Source organism: Coregonus lavaretus (genome assembly GCF_964263955.1).
Source record: "Coregonus lavaretus genome assembly, chromosome: 25".
In the NCBI taxonomy this organism is placed as follows: Eukaryota; Metazoa; Chordata; class Actinopteri; order Salmoniformes; family Salmonidae; genus Coregonus; species Coregonus lavaretus.
This window is the reverse complement of record NC_140012.1, coordinates 39,667,095-39,688,864: the sequence shown is the minus strand read 5'-3', so window position 1 is coordinate 39,688,864 and position 21,770 is coordinate 39,667,095. Positions and strand designations below refer to the sequence as shown.

Here is a 21,770-nt window from a genome sequence, read left to right as displayed (position 1 = left end):
TACTTGCATACTATTGTTTGTACAGATGAACGTGGTACCTTCAGGCGTTTTGAAATTGCTCCCAAGGATGAACCAGACTTGTGGAGGTCTACAATGTTTCCTTCTGAGGTCTTGGCTGATTTCTTTTGAAAGTGGCAGGAGGGCAGAGTGGAGGGGGGGGGCAGAGTGGAGGGGGGGGGGCAGAGTGGAGGGGGGGGGGCAGAGTGGAGGGGGGGAAGAGTGGAAGGGGGGGCAGAGTGGAGGGGGGAGGGCAAAGTGGAGGGGAGGGCAGAGTGGAGGGGGGGCAGAGTGGAGGGGGAGGGCAGAGTGGAGGGGGAGGGCAGAGTGGAGGGGGGGCAGATTGGAGGGGGAGGGCAGAGTGGAGGGGGGGCAGATTGGGGGGAGGGCAGAGTAGAGGGGAGGGGGGGGCAGAGTGGAGGGAGGGGAGGGAAGAGTGGAAGGGGGGGCATATTGGGGGGGAGGGCAGAGTAGAGGGGAGGGGGGGCAGAGTGGAGGGGGGGGCAGAGGGGAGGGGGGGCAGAGTGGAGGGGGGGGCAGAGTGGAGGGGAGGGCAGAGTGGAGGGGGAGGGGGAGGGGGGGCAGAGTGGAGGGGGAGGGGGGGGCAGAGTGGAGGGGGAGGGGGAGGGGGGGCAGAGTGGAGGGGGGGGGCAGAGTGGAGAGGGAGAGAGGGAGAAAGAGTTAATAGGTAGGTGGAATAGGGACAGCGAGAGGAGGAAGAAGGAGAGAGAGTGAGGGGTGAGGAGAGACTGACAGTGGGCCAGGTATAGTCCTAGCTAGCCAGGTTAGCTGTATCAACTAGCTCCTGTAGTACTCACGGTGATAGAGCCTGAAGCCTGTCCTGCTCCTGATGATCCTTCTCTCTCTCCTGGATCCTCTGCTGGGATCTCCTCTGGGACTCCTCCACCTGCCCCTGATAGCAAACACACTACAATCACCATACAATCACACCAGTGGAGGCTGGTGGGAGGAGCTATAGGAGGGCGGGCCCATTGTAATGTCTGGAATGTAATAAATGGACCGGTATCAAACATATGAAACCACTTGTTTGACTTCGTTCCATTTATTCCATTCCAGCCATTACAATAAGCCCGTCCTCCTATAACTCGTCCCACCAGCCTCCTCTGAATCACACTCTGATCATAGTATGTGTGTGTGTGTGTATATGTGTAATAATAATAATTTGGTGGGTGCTTATTTTTGTCCTATTTCACACATGTACAAGTCGGTATCAATCAAGTGCGTGTGTGTGTGTGTGTATGCTTAGGTAGTGGGTGTTAGTTAAAGATGGAATCCCCAGCTTTAATGTTTACCTATAGATAAATCTAGTTTAATCATATCATACTTCCCACTGGGCACAGTCAGTTTGTCTAGTTTTGATTTACATTTGGTTGAGTTGTCAACTACTGTGAATTCAATGTGAAATCAACAAAAAAATTCACCATGTCGTTGGATTTAGTTTAAAGGTGTTTAAAAAAATAAAAAATAATTCCTTACGTTGATGACTTTTTGCAAATCCAATCAGTTTTCCACGTTGATTCAACATCATCACATTGAATTGCTTTTGTTGTTGAAATGACGTGGAAACAACATTGATTCAACCAGTTTTTGCCCCGTGGGTTATTGCTTTATTACAGTACACAACTCATTACTGAACTTAGGACAGTAAAATCATTCTCGACTTGCTCGATGGCTTCTTCTTAGACAATGGTAAAATAATGGCCAGAATAAAATCGTATTGAAACCGCACGCATCTTTAAAATATATATCATGGTATCAAAATATGGATACAGATTGATGCTAAATGTAGTAGTTTCCATGTATTTTACCTGTCTCTCAGTTGATACTATCTCATGGCCTTTATGTTCATCCACTGTACACAGATAACAGATACACTGGTGATCGGTACGACAGTAAACCTCCAGCAGTTTGTCATGATGAGAGCAGATCTTCTCCTGTAGTGGTGTGGAAGCTTGGACCAGCTTGTGCTTCTTTCATGGATTACATTTACATTTTAGTAGACACCCTTATCCAGAGCGACTTACAGTTAGTTTTTTTACATCTTACATGTTTTTATTTCATACTGGCCCCCCGTGGGAATCGAACCCACAACCCTGGCATTGCAAGCGCCATGCTCTACCAACTGAGCTACACGGGACACCAAAAAAGTGTTAAACAAATCAAAATATATTTTATATTTGAGATTCTTCAAATAGTCACCCTTTGCCTTGATGACAGCTTTGCACACTCTTGGCATTCTCTCAACCAGCTTCATGAGGTAGTCACCTGGAATGCATTTCAATTAACAGGTGTGCCTTCTTAAAAGTTAATTTGTGGAATTTCTTTCCTTAATGCGTTTGAGCCAATCAGTTGTGTTGTGACAAGGTAGGGGGGTACGAGTCAAGTTCTTCCACACCGATCTTGTCAAACAATGTCTGTATGGACCTCGCTTTGTGCATGCTCGGCCATGGAAACCCATTTCATGAAGCTCCTGACGAACAGTTAACAACAATGGTGCAAAATTCCAGTCACTCCTTTCCTTGTTGGCACTCAATTGGTCAATTAATGTCATTGATCAGACACTCCTGGTTTTCTATCAATCACACCGCTTTTGCCTGTCTTTATGTGTAGAGCCCAGTTACAGAGGCAAAGGCCTGTGCAAAGAGGTCACACGGATGGTGATCTGCTACGGTACGCACAGAGATATTTCACTACGCCAGAGATTGATATTGATATTTTAGAATGTTTGGAATTTAAAATCTGGTTTTAGAACACTGTGATTGTGCTGCCACAGTAACAGCTGTGCTGTGGTCCATCAGGGGTGACCAAACTGGGGATCCGTAAGTTCGAGGCGAATATCAGTCTGGACAACAAAGTCAGCATGTTCAAAAGGTTCCACTTCCACAAGGTAAGCAGGGTTTTATATGTGGTGTCCATCACATCCGTAACTAGGGAAAACCTTTGTAAAGGACTGCAGTATGTTGGTCATCCTTACTTTAGTTATTCAAAGAGAGATCATGAATTCGAGGGACTTTTCAACACATTTCCTACACCTGTCCATTCCTTTTAAATCCATGGGGGGGGAAGGGGGAGTGTACGGGTGCGCACGTCGATGAGAAGGGGGAGGAACGGAATTGGGCATTGGTAGAAGTTGTCCTTAGGCACAGATCTAGGATCAGCTAACCCGCCCCCAATCCTAACCTTAACCTTTTGGGTAGGGAATGTAAAACAAACCTTAGATTAGTGTTTAGGGGCAACTTTCTCCTATTCTGGCAGGGCACCACCCAAAGACTTCCTCCTGTGTCGGAGCAAGGCATTCTAGGTAGTCGGATACCTAGAACGGTGCGTTTTGATTGGACTAATGATCCCCTGGCCTGTGGCTGCTATAGGCTACATTTTACATTTACATTTTAGTCATTTAGCAGACGGTCTTATCCAGAGCGACTTACAATTAGTGAGTGCATACATTATTTTATTTTTCATACTGGCCCCCTGTGGGAATTGAACCCACAACCCTGGCGTTGCAAACGCCATGCTCTACCAACTGAGCTACATCCCTGCCGGCCATTCCCTCCCTTCCCCTACCCTGGACGACGCTGGGCCAATTGTGCGCCGCCCCATGGGTCTCCCGGTCTCGGCCAGCTACGACAGAGCCTGGATTCGAACCAGGGAACCAGGATCTCTAGTGGCACAGCCTTAGACCACTGCGCCACTCGGGAGGCTACTGTTGAATTGAACTGAAAACGACTGTTTATACATGGTCAGGGAAAACTCCATGCCTCAACTATATTAACTATAATAGTTTATGGTTACTCAGTGGGTCTACAAAGGATTCCCTGAACTCCATTCACGCTCGTTATCTAGACACTAGACTCCACAGCGCAGCAGATTTGATGGTCAGAAACATGGACTGTTCATAAAAGTACCGTTTTCAAACGTGAATGAGTTGAGTTGCATTTTATTTGGATGATTAACCAAGAGCTTATGTAGTGACCTACCTTTTCCAATCAGGTGAATGTCTGAGGTTAAATGAGGAAGACATTTCAGTTGAATGCTCTGTCGTAGCCAGGCTCTGTCGTAGCCGGCCGCGACCGGGAGACCCATGGGGCGGCGCACAATTGGCCCAGCGTCGTCCAGGGTAGGGGAGGGAATGGAATGGCCGGCAGGGATGTAGCTCAGTTGGTAGAGCATGGCGTTTGCAACACCAGGGTTGTGGGTTCGATTCCCACGGGGGGCCAGTATGAACAAAATAATAATGTATGCACTCACTAACTGTTAGTCGCTCTGGATAAGAGCGTCTGCTAAATGACTAAAATGAATGCATTCAGTTGTGCAACTGACTAGGTGTCCCCTTTCCCTGTAAAACAAAGACGTATCGTTGCCGTCAAGGTTGTTTGTCAGAGAAAGTGTTTTGTAACTCAAATGTACGGTTAAAAGTGGTAAGAGGATTTGATAGATTTTTCCATTGATTAGAAAAGGTTTTCCATTGATTCAATAAACTGAGGCAGGCCACGATGCTCCATTCTCATGTACACGTCTCTGCAAAAACTACAGAGACAATCCTCCAGCTTAAAGGCATTTATTGATGTTGACAGTCCTTGAGCAGAGAAAGCGTTACAAAAAGGAGTGCAGCCAACTTGCCCCAGATGGTAGACACACAGGATTACTCCATATTTACAGCCTCACTGCACATGCTCAGACTGCCCCAACCAACCAAAGATACCATTTATAATATGATTGGCTCAAATTCTGGCCTATACCTGGCTCTGATTGGCAGTTGGACTCTTAAGACTTTGACACAGCACAGACAGGGTCTGTCACTAGTGCTCAATCCCAAATCAACCCCTACCTTTTACGCCCTGTGCACCTGTGTAGATATGAAAGGAATGGACAGGTATATATCGTATCTTTACCTTGCCCTCTGATGGGCAAGTTTGAGTTTCCACCATATAGAATACACCTATCCAGACCGTTCAGATCTACAGGGTAGTAGGGGCTGGGGGTTGACTTGGGAGTGTGCACATGAGTCACAGGGCAAGTCTCCAATCACACTCTATTCCCTTTTTAATACTGCACTACTTTGGAATAGAGTCCCATACTGTAGGGAACTAGGAAGTGAGACTAGGGTGTGAGTGACTTGTGACGCAGACAGCCACTGGTTAAAAACAGATCATACAAAACAGAGGAAACCAGGAGCGACGAAATTCCATAGGAATTTAAGCTGGTCGTCCATCTTTCTTTTTTTCTCGTCAGTCCTTCCTTCCTCAGTTTTCTAATGTTTCCACGGGTTCCGTTGCCGTGGGAGCGACTCCGAGCGGTTCGAGGAAATGCGGCGCCAGAGAGGTCAGTTTCTGCAGCAGCTCTCTGGCTCTGAAATCCACTTCCTGTACCAGCTCTCTGACCCTCACATCTACTTCCTGTTCCCGGATCCAGGATAAGCCGTCGTCCACAGCAATGTTGATTGGTGCGCACACCGCCGCCTCCTTTAGCCCCGTCAGTTGACACACCCCGACAACTCCAGCTAATCCCAGCAGCACCAGGAGGAGGAGCTTGAAAAGCAGGCCAATGAGAGAGCGCCTTCGGGCTTTGGGGGCGGATTCAGCTGCTGCTTTCTTATCTGGAGAGAGAGAGGAGTGACGTAAGTGATGTTCGCTGTATAGTCAACACGAGCACTGCACGACTGCATGAAAGACAACCTGGAACGCGCCCATTGCATACCTGCTGCTATCTGTCCATTACGCTTTTTCTTCTCTTCTTTTCTCTTATTCTTCTGTTCCTGGACGGCCAAGGCAGCCACGTGAGCGTTGTACTCCTTCCTCTTCCTCTGCTTCGCCTCTGCCTTCTCTCGTTTACGAGCCTCCCTCTCTTTCGCCTCCCTCTCTCTCTGCTTCGTCTCTTTCTTCTTCTCCAGTTCTAACGCGATAGAAGAAATACAAAATATTAACATAAGCTTTGATATGTTCACTCTGTCATGTGCAATATACACTGTGTACAAAACATGCTCTTTCCAGCTATGATCCCTTATTGATGTCACTTGTTAAATACTTCAAATCAGTGTAGATGAAGGGGAGGAGACATGTTAAAAGAAGGATTTTGAAGCCTTGAGACGGATTGTATATGTGTGCCATTCAGAGGGTGAATGGGCAAGACAAAATATTTAAGTGCCCTTGAACAGGGTATGGTAGTAGGAGCCAGGCGCAATGGTTTGTGTCAAGAACTGCAACGCTGCTGGGTTTTTCACACTCAACAGTTTCCCGTGTATCAAGAATGGTCCACCACCAAAAGGACATCCAGCCAACTTGACACAACTGTGGGAAGCATTGGAGTCAATATGGGCCATCATCCCTGTGGAACGCTTTCGACACCTTGTAGAGTCCATGCCCCGACGAATTGAGGCTGTTCTGAGGGCAGAAGGGGGGCAACTCAATATTAGGAAGGTGTTCTTAATGTTTTGTACACTCTTTTTATTTCTCCCGCTGCTTCCATTAACATGTTTGTGGTCTCGTTCAATGATTGCCCAGTGGGGAATAATAATGTTTATTCAATTTTATCAAATTCCTAGCTATAAATCATGGCAAGCTAGATAGTCAGTGATATCAGTTGCTCTGAGCTAACAATGTTAAAAAAGTCGGAAATAACACGAGCGAACCCATAGTGAGACGTATGTGGCAGGGACTCCAGACAATCGCGGATTACAAAGGGAAAACCAGCCACATCGTGGACACTAACGTCTTGCTCCTGGACAAGCTTCGCCCGCTTTGAGGATAACACAGTGCCACCGACGCGGGACGCTCCCGAGGACTGTGAGCCCTCATTCTCCGTGGCCGACGTGAGTAAGACATGTTACCTGCATGTTAACCCTCGCAAGGCTGCTGGCCCAGATGGCAACCCTAGCGGTGTCCTCAGAGCATGCGCAGACCAGCTGGCTGGAGTGTTTACGGACATATTAAATATCTCCCTGTCCCAGTCTGCTGTCCCCACTTGCTTCAAGATGTCCACTATTGTTCCTGTACCCAAGAACGCAAAGGTAACTGGACCATCGCTCCGTAGCACTCACTTCTGTCATCATGAAGTGCTTTGAGAAGCTAGTTAAGGATCATATCACCTTACGTGACACCCTAGACCCACTGCAATTTGCATACCGCCCCAATAGATCCACGGATTATGCAATCGCCATCGCACTGCACTATTCCATCTGGACAAGAGGAATACCTATGTAAGAATGCTGTTCATTGACTACAGCTCAGCCATCAACACCATAGTACCCTCCAAGCTCATCACTAAGCTCGGGGCCCTGAGGCCTCCCGAGTGGCGCAGCGGTCTAAGGCAATGCAACGCTTGAGGCATCACTACAGATCTGGGTTAGATCCCGGGCTGTGTCGCAGCCGACCGCGACTGGGAGACCCATGAAGCGACGCACAATTGGCCCAGCGTCGTCCAGGTTAGGGGAGGGTTTGGCCGGCCGGGATGTACTTGTCCCATCGCGCTCTAGCGACTCCTGTGGCAGGCCGGGCGCATGCACGCTGACACGGTTGCCAGTTGTATGTTGTTTCCTCCGACACATTGGTGTGGCTGGCTTCCGGGTTAAGCGAGCAGTGTGTCAAGAAGCAGTGCGACTTGGCAGGTTAGTGTTTCGGAGGACGCGTAGCCCTCAACCTTCACCTCTCCCGAGTCTGTACGGGAGTTGCAGCGATGGGACAATTGGATATCACGAAATTGGGGAGAAAAAGGTGTAAAAAGTACTATTATTTTGATTTATTCTTTTTATTTAAAATCTTTATTTATTTATTTATTTTTTTAAATCGGGGCCCTGGGTCTGAACCCCGACCTGAGCAACTGAGTCCTGCACTTCCTGATGGGCTGCCCCCAGGTGGAGAAGGTAGGAAACAACACCTCCACCACCCTGATCCTCAACACAGGGGCCCCACAAGGATGCATGCTCAGCCCCCTCCAGTTGTGCCAGGAAAATAACCTCTCCCTCAACAAAACGAAGGAGCAGATCGTGGACTTCAGGAGGCAGCAAAGGGAGCATGCCCCCATCCACATCGACGGGGCCGCAGTGGAGAAGGTGAAAAGCTTCAAGTTCCTCGGCGTACCAATCACTGACAATGGTCCACCCACACAGACAGTGTGGTGAAGAAGGCCTCAGGAGGCTGAAGAAATTCGGCTTGGCCCCTAAGACCCTCACAAACTTTTACAGGTGACCAATTGAGAGCATCCTGTCAGGCTGTATCACCGCCTGGTACGGCAACTGCACCGTCCGCAACCGCAGGGCTCCCCAGAGGGCGGTGCAGTCTGCCCAACGCATCACCGGGGGCACATTGCCTGCCCTCCAGGACATCTACAGCACCCGATGTCACAGGAAGGCCAGAAAGATCATCAAGGACCTCAGCCACCCGAGTTCACCCCGCTATCATCCAGAAGGCGGGGTCAGTACAGGTGCATCAAAGCTGGGACCAAGAGACTGAAAAACAGCTTCTATCTCAAGGCCATCACTGTTAAATAGCCATCACTAGCCGGCCTCCACCCAGTACCCTGCCCTGAACTTAGTCACTGTCACTAGCCGGCTACCACCCGGTTACTCAACCCTGCACCTTAGAGGCTGCTGCCTTATGTAACTGGTCACTTTAATAATGGAACACTGGACACTTTAATCATGTTTATATACTGTTTTACCCACTTTAAATGTATGTACTGTATTCTAGTCAATGCCATCCTATCTAACTACTGCGGTACATATACTATTCTATCCACATATTCTTCCTTTAGTAGTGGTTTCTTTGCAGCAATTCGACCATGAATGCCTGATTCACACAGTCCCCTCTTTCAAAGTTCTTCTCCTTTTTAAAGTAATGATGGACTGTCGTTTCTCTTTGATTATTTGAGCTGTTCTTGACATAAAATGGACTTGGTCTTTTACCAAATAAGGCTATCTTCTGTGTACCCCCCCCTACCTTGTCACAACACAACTGATTGGCCCAAACGCATTAAGAATGAAAGAAATTCCACAAATTAACAAGGCACACCTGTTAATTGAAATGCATTCCAGGTGACTACCACATGAATCTGGTTGAGAGAATGCCAATAGTGTGCAACACTGTCATCAAGGCAAAGGATGGCTACTTTGAAGAATCTCAAATATAAAATATTTTTGATTTGTTTAACACTTCTTTGGTTACTACATGAGTCCATATTTTTTATTTAGTAGTTTTGTCTTCACTATTATTCTACAATGTAAAAAATAGTAAAAATAAGGAAAAACCCTGAAATGAGTAGGTGTGTCCAAACTTTTGACTGGTACTGTACATATTTATACTCCGGACTACGACATTGCTCGTATATATACATATTTATAATCCGGACTACGACATAGCTCGTCCTAATATTTATATATTTCTTAATTCCATTATTTTACTTTTAGATGCGTGTATTTCTGTGTATTGTTAGATATTACTGCACTGTTGGAGCTAGGAACACAAGCATTTCACTACACCCGCAATAACATCTGCTAAATATGTGTATGCGACCAATAACATTTTATTTGATCGCTTCTAGCAATCCTAGGTTATGTCCCAAATGGCACCCTTTTCCCCCATATAGTGCACTACTTTTGATTAGAGCCCTATGCTTTGGTCAAAAGTACTGCACTACATAGGGAAAAGGGTGCCATGTTGGACACAGCCCCAGGCAGAGCCCCAGGCAGAGCCCGTTGACTGACCACTGGCACCTGCATTGTAGTACCTACCTTTGTCCTTTAGGAGGCGCCGCTCCCTCTCTTTGTCTACCTCGTCCTGAAGGATCCTCATGAGCTGGAGCACCTACAATCACATTGTAGTTGAAACGACATGCTAGAACCAAACAAACCTCTAGTCTATCCCAACGTTTGCTTCCTCCCCCTCTCCTCCCTTAATTTCTATTTGTATCTCTACTTCCCTTCACCACCTCCTTTATTCATCCCCCTCTTTCCTCCCTCCCTCTGCTCCTTTAACAATGAAGAAGCTTTTATCATCAACTTCCATTGTCCTCCAAGAGTTGCTGAATCTCCTCAACTTCTCTCTGCCTACCTTCTCATCTCTCCCTCCCAGTCTTACCCTGGCAGCACATTGTTTACACTGTTTCTCATCCAGACAGTCTCCTGCAGCCTTGGCCAGGTTGATTTCCAGAGGGTTGTCCTTCAGATCCAGCCACTTCAGGTTCTGTACACACGCACGCACGCACACACACAGAAAAAAAGAAGCCTGTTGAGACTGTGTAAAATGTTGAATGTCTTCAACCTCCATCCATATGCCACTGTGGTCAAAGATAGCTGGCTTATTGTAGAGTTCACTGTGTAGTCTTGGTGATGAAAGGCACAAATGACTTAAGTGTTTTTAAAACTGTTTGTAATTAACTGTCTAACAATAGAATTTTCAGATTGTCGTGAAAGGTTATGGATTGGTTGATTACAGTTAGCTTTTCCTACTGTTGATGGTCGGATTCAAAGTTTATTCCCATCTAATTCACAGGGATTTACAATTTTTTCTGATTAATATCTGTGTCCACCAAAAATAAATTAAGTAACAGTAAATATTACTAATATATATATATATATATATATAATAGAATTAAGCAGATAACCATATTAATGAATAATAGTGGTAAAAATTGGACTTTTGGGACCCGGGGGTGAATAAATTTTTCATTCCGCGCACCATTTGAAACTTTTATAGCTTCTCGGAACACTATGCCCCTCTGGCATCTATTACATGAGAAGTATCATCACTAACTCATTTTGCAAAGTCAGCAGTATTTCCACACACACGCATTAAGCCCACTTATTTGTGGGCTTATTGTGTGGTGCCAGGATAACAACCTCTCCCTCAACGTGACCAAGACAAAGGAGAGGATCATGGACTACAGGGAATAAAAAGAGGACTGAGCACGCCCCCATTCTCATCTACGGGGCTGTAGTGGAACAGGTTGAGAGCTTCAAGTTCCTTGGTGTCCACATCACCAACAAACTATCATGGTCCAAACACACCAAGACAGTCGTGAAGAGGGCACGACAAAGCCCATTCCCCCTCAGGAGACTGAAAAGATGTTGCATGGGTCCTCAGATCCTCAAAAAGTTCTACAGCTGCACCATCGAGAGCATCCTGACTGCATCACCGCCTGGTATGGCAACTGCTCGGCCTCCGACCGCAAGGCACTACAGAGGGTAGTGCGTACGGCCCAGTACATCACTGGGGCCAAGCTTCCTGCCATCCAGGACCTCTATACCAGGCGATGTCAGAGGAAGGCCATACAAATTATCAAAGACTACAGCCACCCTAGTCATAGACTGTTCTCTCTGCTACCGCACGGCAAGCGGTACCGGAGCGCCAAGTCTAGGTCCAAAAGGCTTCTGAACAGCTTCTATCCCCAAGCCATAAGACTCCTGAACAGCTAATCATGGCTACCCAGACTTTTTGCATTGCCCCCACACCCCACCCTACCCCAACCCCCTCTTTTATGCTGCTGCTACTCTGTTTATTATCTATGCATAGTCACTTTAACTCTACCCACATGTACATATTACCTCGACTAACCGGTGCCCCCGCACATTGACTCTGTACCGGTACCCCCTGTATATAACCTCCCTACTGTTATTTTATTGCTGCTCTTTAATTATTTGCTTTTTTTTTTTTTTATCTTAAACTGCATTGTTGGTTAAGTAAGCATTTCACTGTAATGTCTACACCTGTTGTATTTGGTGCATGTAGAAAATAACATTTGATTTACTTTTAATAAATTAACTCTAGTTCCTGGTCCAATTTATTTCCAGCAGAATGGCATCAGTGAACATGGCCCTCATATTGTGCTGTAGTTTGCCTGCTTGAACTACTGCTCTAGAAGAGCTTGGTGAGGGGAACTATACCCGGGCAGATCTTGACCAGCAACATACCACCCTGCATCCCACTGCTGGCTTGCCTCTGAAGCTAAGCAGGGTTGGTCCTGGTCGGTCCCTGGATGGGAGACCAGATGCTGCTGGAAGTGGTGTTGGAGGGCCAGTAGGAGGCACTCTTTCCTCTGGTCTAAAAACATATCCCAATGCCCCAGGGCAGTGATTGGGGACATTGCCATGTGTAAGGTGCTGTCTTTCGGATGGGACGTTAAATGTGTGTCCTGACTCTCTGTGGTCACTAAAGATCTCATGGCACTTATCGTAAGAGTAGGGGTGTTAACCCTGGTGTCCTGGCTAATTTCCCAATCTGGCCCTCATACCATCATGGCCACCTAATCATCCCCAGCTTCCGGATGGCTCATTCCGCTCCCCTGTAACTATTCCCCAGGTCGTTGAGAATGTGTTCTCAGTCAACTTACCTGGTAAAATACGGGTACAAAATAACATGGGTGCCAATGGTGAAACATGCTTCCCTCTTTAAACATGCTAATCCCTTTGTTTTCTAATTAAATAGAGGGCAAGTCATTGTCTGGTTAATGACTTCAGTGATTAGATATGGTTGAGTATCGTGAGGTCCCTGGCAATTCCCACTTCTAGTGTGTGTGTGTATTACCTACCTTGAGCTGTGAGAAGCTGACAGGCAGAATTGTCAGCTTGTTGTTGTACAGGTCCAGGTGTTGCAGGTTGCCAAGGCGACCCAGATCATCAGGTAGAACGGTCAGTTGGTTCTTACTGAGGTCCACCTTGACCAGGTGACTGAGGCTGCAGAACTCCAGCTGGACACACCCACACACACAGTTATGTACAGTCTGTAATACTCATCTCTCTGTGGCGTCTATGATCCATACAGGAGACAGTGGGATGTCTGCGCGAGTTCAACGCTCGGAGGAAACTCAAGGTACACTAGTGCTGTTAACCCCTACACCCCTCTCCTCTCCTCTACCCATACACCTCTCCTGTTAATACATTGTAGTACAACTCCTTGACCATCCGGCTGGGTTGCTACCATACATTAGTCTTTAAACGAATATCTACTTTAAAATACATTAGCCACTTGTCTTCAGAGGAGAGCAACATTGTGAGCAGGCTTTGAAGTCCAGCGCTAACACAACTGACCGAACTGAAGATTGTGGTGACCAGTGTTTGGCTTTGGGGCTGGGTTCATTCAAGGTTACTCACAGGCAGGGAGGTGATGTTGTTGCAGGACAGATCCAGGACTGTGACTTTAGGGAAGCCAGCCTGAAAGCACACACATAACAGTATGATAACAAGACTACTGCCTATAATACATGGCTTTATAAAGGTAATGTGGTGTGAGTGTGCCATTGTTGACCTACCAGTTCTTTAACAGGAACTTCAGTGAGGTTACAGAGGCTCAGATCCATCTCGTTGCCATCGATTTTGTCCTTCAGATTCAACACCTTGTTTTTACTCATCCTGAGTTTTGGGTGGGGGGCTGGGAGAAAATACAAATGATTGTGAAAACAGAAACTTTCAAACATAGCTATTCTATTATCTGTAGCCTATCTAGCCAAAAAGTTTGTGAGGAAGCATAAAGTAGCTAGCTAACGTAAGATACGTTGCAATCACTTCGTAGCTAAGATGACTAAAGTTACACTTTCTCTTCTAGCGTGCTACAGTTTCTACGTTGACAGCTAACGTAGTGACAGCGCAGCAAAGTAACCTTTTCTTGGTACAGACTACAGTAACGTTAGTGAAAGTACTCACCTGTTTCACTGAGAAATCACCGCCGTTTTCTATAGGTTTTCACGCGTCTCAAACCTTCTATTCCTAGGAATAAATACTACAAGAATGTCTACTTTAAAATCAGTTCGCAAAATAGTCGTAGAATGTGATTAAATCGCTGACAAATCTCGTGTGGAGGTATTGAGGCTGCAGTTAATGGTTACAATGAAAGTCCACGTCATTGAATGAACCGTCCAGTTGGGCCAATGACGCGACATTTCAGAGCATATCGCCACCTACAGCTTGGAGGAGCAACTGGCAAGTCACACACACAGTGGAAGGTCTTTCAGTTCTTTCTTTATTGCTGTTCAGCATAGTCTACAATACAATTATTTAGTTTCAATAACATTACATTACATTTTAGTCATTTAGCAGACGCTCTTATCCAGAGCGACTTACAGTTAGTGCATACATTATTATTTATTTTTTCATACCCCCTGTGGGAATCAATAACACATTAAGACATGAAAAGCATTCACAGTTTACAGTGCATTCGGAAAGTATTCAGACCCCTTAACTTATTCCACATTTTGTTACGTTACAGACTTATTCTAAAATGGATTAAATTAAAAACAGAAATATAACATTTACATAAGTATTCAGACCCTTCACTCAGTACTTTGTTGAAGCACCTTCGGCAGGGATTACAGCCTCGAATCTTCTTAGGTATGACACTACAAGCTCGGCACACCTGTATTTGGGGAGTTTCTCCCATTCTTCTCTGCAGATCCTCTCAAGCTCTGTCAGGTTGAATGGGGAGCGTCGCTGCACAGCTATTTTCAGGTCTCTCCAGAGATGTTTGATCGGGTTCAAGTCCAGGCTCTGGCTGGGCCACTCAGAGACTTGTCCCGAGGCCACTCCTGCATTGTCTTGGCTGTGTGCTTAGGGTCATTGTCTTGTTGGAAGGTGAACCTTCACCTCAGTCTGAGGTCCTGAGCACTATGGAGCAGGTTTTCATCAAGGATCTCTCTGTACTTTGCTCTGTTAATCTTTCCCTCGATACTGACTAGTCTTCCAGTCCCTGCCGCTGAAAACATCCCCACAGCATGATGCTGCCACCACGCTTCACTGTAGGGATGGTGCCAGGTTTCCTCCAGCCGTGAAGCTTGGCATTCAGGCCAAAGAGCTCAATCTTGACTTCATCAGACCAGATAATCTTGTTTCTCATGGTCTGAGTCTTTTAGGTGCCTTTTGGCAAACTCCCAGCAGGCTGTCATGTGCCTTTTACTGAGGAGTGGCTTCCGTCTGGCCACTCTACCATAAAGGCCTGATTGGTGGAGTGCTGCAGAGATGGTTGTCCTTCTGGAAGGTTCTCCCATCTCCACAGAGGAACTCTGGAGCTCTGTCAGAGTGACCATCAGGTTCTTGGTCACCTCCCTGACTAAGGCCCTTCTCCCCCAATTGCTCAGTTTGGCCGGGCGGCCAGCTCTAGGAAGAGTCTTGGTGTTTCCAAACTTCTTCCATTTAAGAATGATGGAGGCCACTGTGTTCTTGGGGACCTTCAATACTGCAGACATTTTTTGGTACCCTTCCCCAGATCTGTGCCTCGATACAATCCTGTTTCGGAGCTCTACAGACAATTCCTTCGACCTCATGGCTTGGTTTTTGCTCTGACATGCATTGTCAACTGTGGGATCTTATATAGACAGGTGTGTGCCTTTCCAAATCATGTCCAATCAATTGAATTTACCACAGGTGGACTCCAATCAAGTTGTAGAAACATCTCAAGGATGATCAATGGAAACAGGATGCACCTGAGCTTAATTTCAAGTCTCATAGCAAAGGGTCTGAATACTTATGTATATTTCTGTTTTTTATTTTTAATACATTTGCAAACAGTTCTAAAAACCTGTTTTCGCTTTGTCATTATTGGGTATTGTGTGTAAATTGATTAGGACATTTTTTAAATCAATTTTAGAATAAGGCTGAATGTGGAAAAAGTGAAGGGGTCTGAATATTTTCCGAATGCACTGTATATGACAAATAATTGTCTAAACATTGACAATGATTCATATTTGTTCATATTTAAGTGACATTTGCATTACATTTGGGTTTTAAAGCATGTTCCAAGGTCAAATAAATGCCCCTAATGCGAATCACTGTATATGGAATACATATTGGCTTAGAGCAATAACTATTCTGGGTGCCGCAGTAAAAATATTGTAGGGAATATTCAGTAGGGTCTGTAGAATGTATATATGGTGTCATTTCATGAGGCTCTGAATAATACGGAGTGTTGCTGGCCTTTTTACGCCACCCATTCAATTGGCTGCCAAATCACATCACATGTGCCTTACTGCACTACAGAAAACCCACTAACCAAACAACAGTGCAGGGCATGCTCCTGAGTGGCGCAGTGGTCTAAGGCACTGCATCGCAGTGCTAACTGTGCCACTAGAGATCCTGGTTCGAATCCAGGCTCTGTCGCAGCCGGCCGCGACCGGGAGACTCATGGGCGGCGCACAATTGGCCCAGCGTCGTCCAGGGTAGGGGAGGGAATGGCCGGCAGGGATGTAGCTCAGTTGATAGAGCATGGCGTTTGCAACGCCAGGGTTGTGGGTTCGATTCCCACGGGGGGCCAGTATAAAAAAATATGTATTCACTAACTGTAAGTCGCTCTGGATAAGAGCGTCTGCTAAATGACAAACAAAAAAAAGCTCACTAAATTAAAGGGCAACTACACTCAAAAATCAAAGTTTCTTATATTTTTCCCAGACCTCAAAAGTAATCCCCTGATGTCGTTTAAGCATTGTTGTGAACACAGAAAATCAAATTGTGTTGTTTTTATAATTCTTTTTTGTTGTTGAATAAACTGGGGTAAATCAGAGACCTGGAAAAACAGAACCAAGAAAACTGATTTTAAAAAGGCCCTATCAACGTATTTTGCTGTGCATGACTACCCTTTAGAGCAGGGGTGTCAAACTAATTTTAGCTCAGGGGCCACATGGAGGAAAATCTATTCCCAAGTGGGCCGGACCGGAAAAATCATGGTATATATAACTTAAAAACAACAACTTCAGATTGTTTTCTTTGTTTTAATATGATCAACATACAACATAAAGCTGGAGCCTGAGGACAGTGTGTCCAAAATAGTACAAGCACAACATCACTATTAATCATAAAACACGTCAAGTTTATTTGAAAATTCTAAAGAAAAAGAACAGACAAACACACAATGCCTCAGTGATTAACAGAACTGTTTCACAGATCACAGAACTATATCAGGGGTGTCATTTCTCAGGCAGAAATGTAGATAAAAATAATGAAATCCTGTTCCCCAAACAAGTGCAAGAACCACAGAGTCAAGAATAGGTTAAATATACAAATAAAATAAAATCAATTAAAAACAATAGCACATCAACATAAAAACATATAAACATAAAGCTGGAGCCTGAGGACAGTGTCCAAAAGCACAACATCACTATTAATCATAAAACACCTCAAGTTATTTGAAAGTTCTGAGGACAAAGAACACACAAACACACAATGCCTCAGTGATTCACAGAAGTATATCACAGATCACAGAACTATATCAGGGTGTCATTTCTCAGGCAGAAATGTAGATAAAAATAATGAAATCCTGTTCCCCAAACAAGTGCAAGAACCACAGAGTCAAGAATAGGTTAAATATACAAATAAAATCAATTAAAAACAATAGCACATCAACATAAAAACATAAACATAAATCTGAAAGCGTTGCTCAAACTCCCGTAACAGTCCCGTTATTTTATCTTTGAACCGCTTCATGTCTGCCACATGTTGGGTCGCGAACACACTGACAGCGCGGGACCAGTCCACTCCGACCCTGTCCAGCGCGCCGACCAGTCCACTCCGACCCTGTCCAGCGCGCCGACCAGTCCACTCCGACCCTGTCCAGCACGCCGACCAGTCCACTCCGACCCTGTCCAGCGCGCCGACCAGTCCACTCCGACCCTGTCCAGCGCGCCGACCAGTCCACTCCGACCCTGTCCAGCGCGCCGACCAGTCCACTCCGACCCTGTCCAGCACGCCGACCAGTCCACTCCGACCCTGTCCAGCGCGCCGACCAGTCCACTCCGACCCTGTCCAGCGCGCCGACCAGTCCACTCCGACCCTGTCCAGCGCGCCGACCAGTCCACTCCGACCCTGTCCAGCACGCCGACCAGTCCACTCCGACCCTGTCCAGCGCGCCGACCAGTCCACTCCGACCCTGTCCAGCGCGCCGACCAGTCCACTCCGACCCTGTCCAGCGCGCCGACCAGTCCACTCCGACCCTGTCCAGCGCGCCGACCAGTCCACTCCGACCCTGTCCAGCGCGCCGACCAGTCCACTCCGACCCTGTCCAGCGCGCCGACCAGTCCACTCCGACCCTGTCCAGCGCGCCGACCAGTCCACTCCGACCCTGTCCAGCGCGCCGACGAGTGCGGTAAAAATATCAGCTGCTGTCGTTGTATCTGTCATCGGCACCAACTCCACGAACTCCTCGGTGACGGTCAATGTGTCATCAACTCCGCGGATGAAAATGGCCAGTTGTGCAACATCTGTAATGTCCGTGCTTTCATCAATTGCAACCGAAAACGCAATAAATGACTTTACTTTTTGCTTCAACTGGCTGTCCAAATCCACTAAAAGATCGGAAATCCTGTCTGCAACTGTGTTTCTTGTCAGGCTGATATTTGCAAAAGCCTGCCGCTTTTCAGGGCACACAATCTCCGCTGCCTTCATCATGCATGTTTTTACAAATTCACCCTCACTAAATGGTTTTGAAGCCACTGCGATTTCATTAGCAATGAGGTAGCTAGCTTTCACTGCAGCGTCACTGATGTCTCGGCTGTGAGTAAACACAGACTGCTGTTTCTTCAGACCCACCAACAGTTCATTCACCTTCTCTCATCTCCGCTGTCCTTGAAAGTTGTCATATTTGTCGGCATGAAGACTCACATAGTGGCGACGAAGGTTATATTCTTTCAGCACTGCAACATGCTCTGAACACACCAAACATACAGCTTTCCCATTCAATTCCGTGAATAAATAGGATGACCATTTTTCTTGGAACACTCTGCACTCTGCGTCCACTTTTCTCTTTTTTGACAGAGACATATTGGGGCAATGAGGGTGCCAAAGCACATAATGTTAAAAGTAGAAGCCGTAATAAATATTGCGGGCAAAACAAAGTAGCTCATTGGCTGCACGTGCTTGACCTACTTGCTCTGCCCCGTTATAAACAATTTGCTTGCTTAACACAATTGCTATTGCGCCATCCAGTGGACGCAATTGGAACAGCAGTTTATTTTATTGAAAAATTGCAGCGCATTTTATACTTTTTTTTTTCCATTTTTTTTTTCAAAATCATCTCGCGGGCCGGATTAAACCAGTTTGCGGGCCTGATCCGGCCCGCGGGCCGTACGTTTGACACCCCTGCTTTAGAGTGTGTCATCCTGCAGCACAGCATTATGGGGGAAGTTGAGGTCAGGTCCAATATTGACTATGCATCCTGTTACATCGGGTGCTGTAGGTGTCCTGGAGGGCAGGTCCAATATTGACTATGCATCCTGTTACATCGGGTGCTGTAGGTGTCCTGGAAGGCAGGTAGTTTGCCCCCGGTAATGCATAAGATGTTTGGTCATGGTGGATGGTGTGCATATAACACAAACGTCTAGCAACTCAAAGGTTGAGGGTTCAAATCTCAACAAGGACAACTTTAGCATTTTTGCTAATTAGCACTTTTTCAACTACTTACTACTTTTCAGCTACTTTGCAACTATTTAGCATGTTAACTAACCCTTTCCCTAACCCTTTTAGCTAACCCTTCCCTTAACTCTTTAACATAACTCCTAAACTTAACCCTATCCCCTAGCCTAGCTAACGTTAGCCACCTAGCTAGAATTTGTAACATATCATACATTTAGGAAATTCGTAACATATTGTACGTTTTGCAAATTCGTAACATATAATACGAATTGTAATTAGTAACATATCATACGAAATGGGCGATGGACATCTACAAATTAATACATACGAAACGGCGTCTTCGGATTTACATACAGAATACGAAATGGTCTGAGAAGCCTACCTGCTAAACTACCGGTCAGGTGAAACTTTTTGTACAAAATCCTAACTATATTTAGTAGAGGTCGGTGTTTGAAAGCATCTTTTAATCGAAGAAAGCACCGGAACCACGGCGAAATAAGTGGGATCTCGCTTTTTGCAACACACAGTTTGAAAAAGTACGTGATCAAACAAAACTTCGGAAGTCATTGATGATGCACTTCTGATAAAGTGATACACGCATCAGCACACTGCTTCGAAGTTAGCTGCTTAGCGATTTCGACGCATGCCTCGGAGCTCTGGTATCAAACGTAACATCACTACTTCTATGTCAAAGATAATAAAACAAAAACACTATAGTAAATACTACAGTATACTGTTACAGGCTTTGGTTTTCCCATTTATATTTCGAGGTTGGATTTAGCGCGTTAGCACGTTGGGCGCACCGATTGGCGTCATCTCGTTAGTCCGTTTGTGTTACACCTGTGCTGGCTTGTCATCTCGTTAGTCAGACGGCGTTTCACCTTTGCTGGCACAGGGGATATATATATATATTTTTTCACCTTTATTTAACCAGGTAAGCCAGTTGAGAACAAGTTCTCATTTACAACTGCGACCTGGCCAAGATAAAGCAAAGCAGTGCGATAAAAACAACAACACAGAGTTACATATGGGGTAAAAAAACAAAGTAAAAAAATACAACAGAAAAATATATACAGTGTGTGCAAATGTAGCAAGTTATGGAGGTAAGGCAATAAATAGGCTATAGTGCAAAATAATTACAATTAGTATTAACACTGGAATGCTAGATGTGCAAGAGCAGCTGGCCCAGTGCTCCAGTTGGCTTGAGAGATGTGGAGGGTTAACACCTTTAGTTGAGTCACCCTATTTGATTTCTGATAAACAATCCTTTATCTGATCTTCCCTGTTTTCATTTTGCTTCACTTTTTGGTTTGCTTCCTGTCTTTCAGTTTGGTGGGTTTTTGTTGTTTGCCTCTTCAGGGTAAATGTAGTGGGCGCTCATGGTGGGTGTCTTTTAGGTCCCAGTTGTTGTTGCTAGTCAACTTTCAGTAGACACCCCCATGAGTGTCTTTCAGAACCCCTCCTGTTTCGTTTGGATGTGTTTAGTGACTTTGTTAGTTCCCTATTCTGTTTGAGCGCCAATTAATACTAGTCTGCAAAAACACTACAATATATTCTTGTTCTTTTACTACAGTATTTTTACTATAGTTAACTGTAAATAAAATGTAAATGTAAATACTACAGTAAAGTCTGCAAAAACACTACAGTAAACTATAGTATTTATACAGCTGTATGATCTTCATTTGAGCCAGTTTGCTACAACAGGAAAATAATCCTGCAGCAAAAGGAAATGTGGATTATAATTAATGGACATTTTTGTAGGTGTTGATACATTTTTCATTAGACAAATCAGGTTCCATTTTGGACACATCACATGTTTTTTGGAGTCACAGCACCTTGCTGATCCTGTCAGACACTGACACTGTGCAGGAAGTAGTCAGATTTACACAAATGACATATTTACACGTAGGTCAAAAGGTCCCAACCTATTGCTGTGACCCCATTTCCTCATCTCCTTTTGTCACAGTTGTCTCATTCACTGGATGTAAACAAGAAATGGTAAAGGACTTCAGTTCAAAAAACTTTATTGTTTTTTTGCAGTTGACATTTTCAATCAGCATTCTACAAAAGTGAACCATGGTCCAGTATACTGTAGGTGAAAGGGATACAGGTAGGGGTGTATGAGCTGACGGTGTGTGAACACTAGCTAACAGAGCTGTAGCCAGCCTATAGTTGAGGATAAGGAAGAGGGCATCTGTAGTGTGTCTTATAGACTATCTATGCATTTCAAATGGCACCCTATTCCCCATATGGCTCACTACCTTCACTTAAAAGGGAATTGGGTTCTGGTCAAAGTAGTGCACTATACGGGGAATTGGGCTCTGGTCAAAGTAGTGCACTATACAGGGAATTGGGCTCTGGTCAAAGTAGTGCACTATACAGGGAATTGGGTTCTGGTCAAAGTGGTGCACAATACAGGGAATTGGGCTCTGGT

General features: G+C 45.5%; 1 protein-coding gene across 1 annotated transcript; it reads right to left on the bottom strand.

Annotated features, from left to right (window-relative positions):
• Positions 1–4,560: 4,560 nt before the first annotated feature.
• LOC311101075 (leucine-rich repeat-containing protein 59-like) lies at positions 4,561–13,858 on the bottom strand. The gene is made up of 8 exons (XM_084142122.1): positions 13,649–13,858; positions 13,258–13,376; positions 13,100–13,159; positions 12,538–12,696; positions 10,089–10,193; positions 9,743–9,815; positions 5,716–5,910; positions 4,561–5,614 (listed from the first exon to the last, which is right to left on the bottom strand). The coding sequence occupies exons 2-8, from the start codon at positions 13,354–13,356 to the stop codon at positions 5,262–5,264; spliced, it is 1,044 nt and encodes a 347-aa protein (XP_083998248.1). The 5' UTR covers positions 13,357–13,376; positions 13,649–13,858; the 3' UTR covers positions 4,561–5,261.
• Positions 13,859–21,770: the final 7,912 nt, after the last annotated feature.

Bases quoted from the DNA above. Each gene is read 5' to 3' on its own strand.
- LOC311101075 (XM_084142122.1), bottom strand. From the start codon at position 13,356: ATGAGTAAAAACAAGGTGTTGAATCTGAAGGACAAAATCGATGGCAAC. The intron at 12,697-13,099 runs GTGAGTAACCTT...GGGTGTGTCCAG, and splicing joins ACAACATCACCTCCCTGCCT to CTGGAGTTCTGCAGCCTCAG. The intron at 5,911-9,742 runs GTAGGTACTACA...CTATCGCGTTAG, and splicing joins GCGCCTCCTAAAGGACAAAG to AACTGGAGAAGAAGAAAGAG.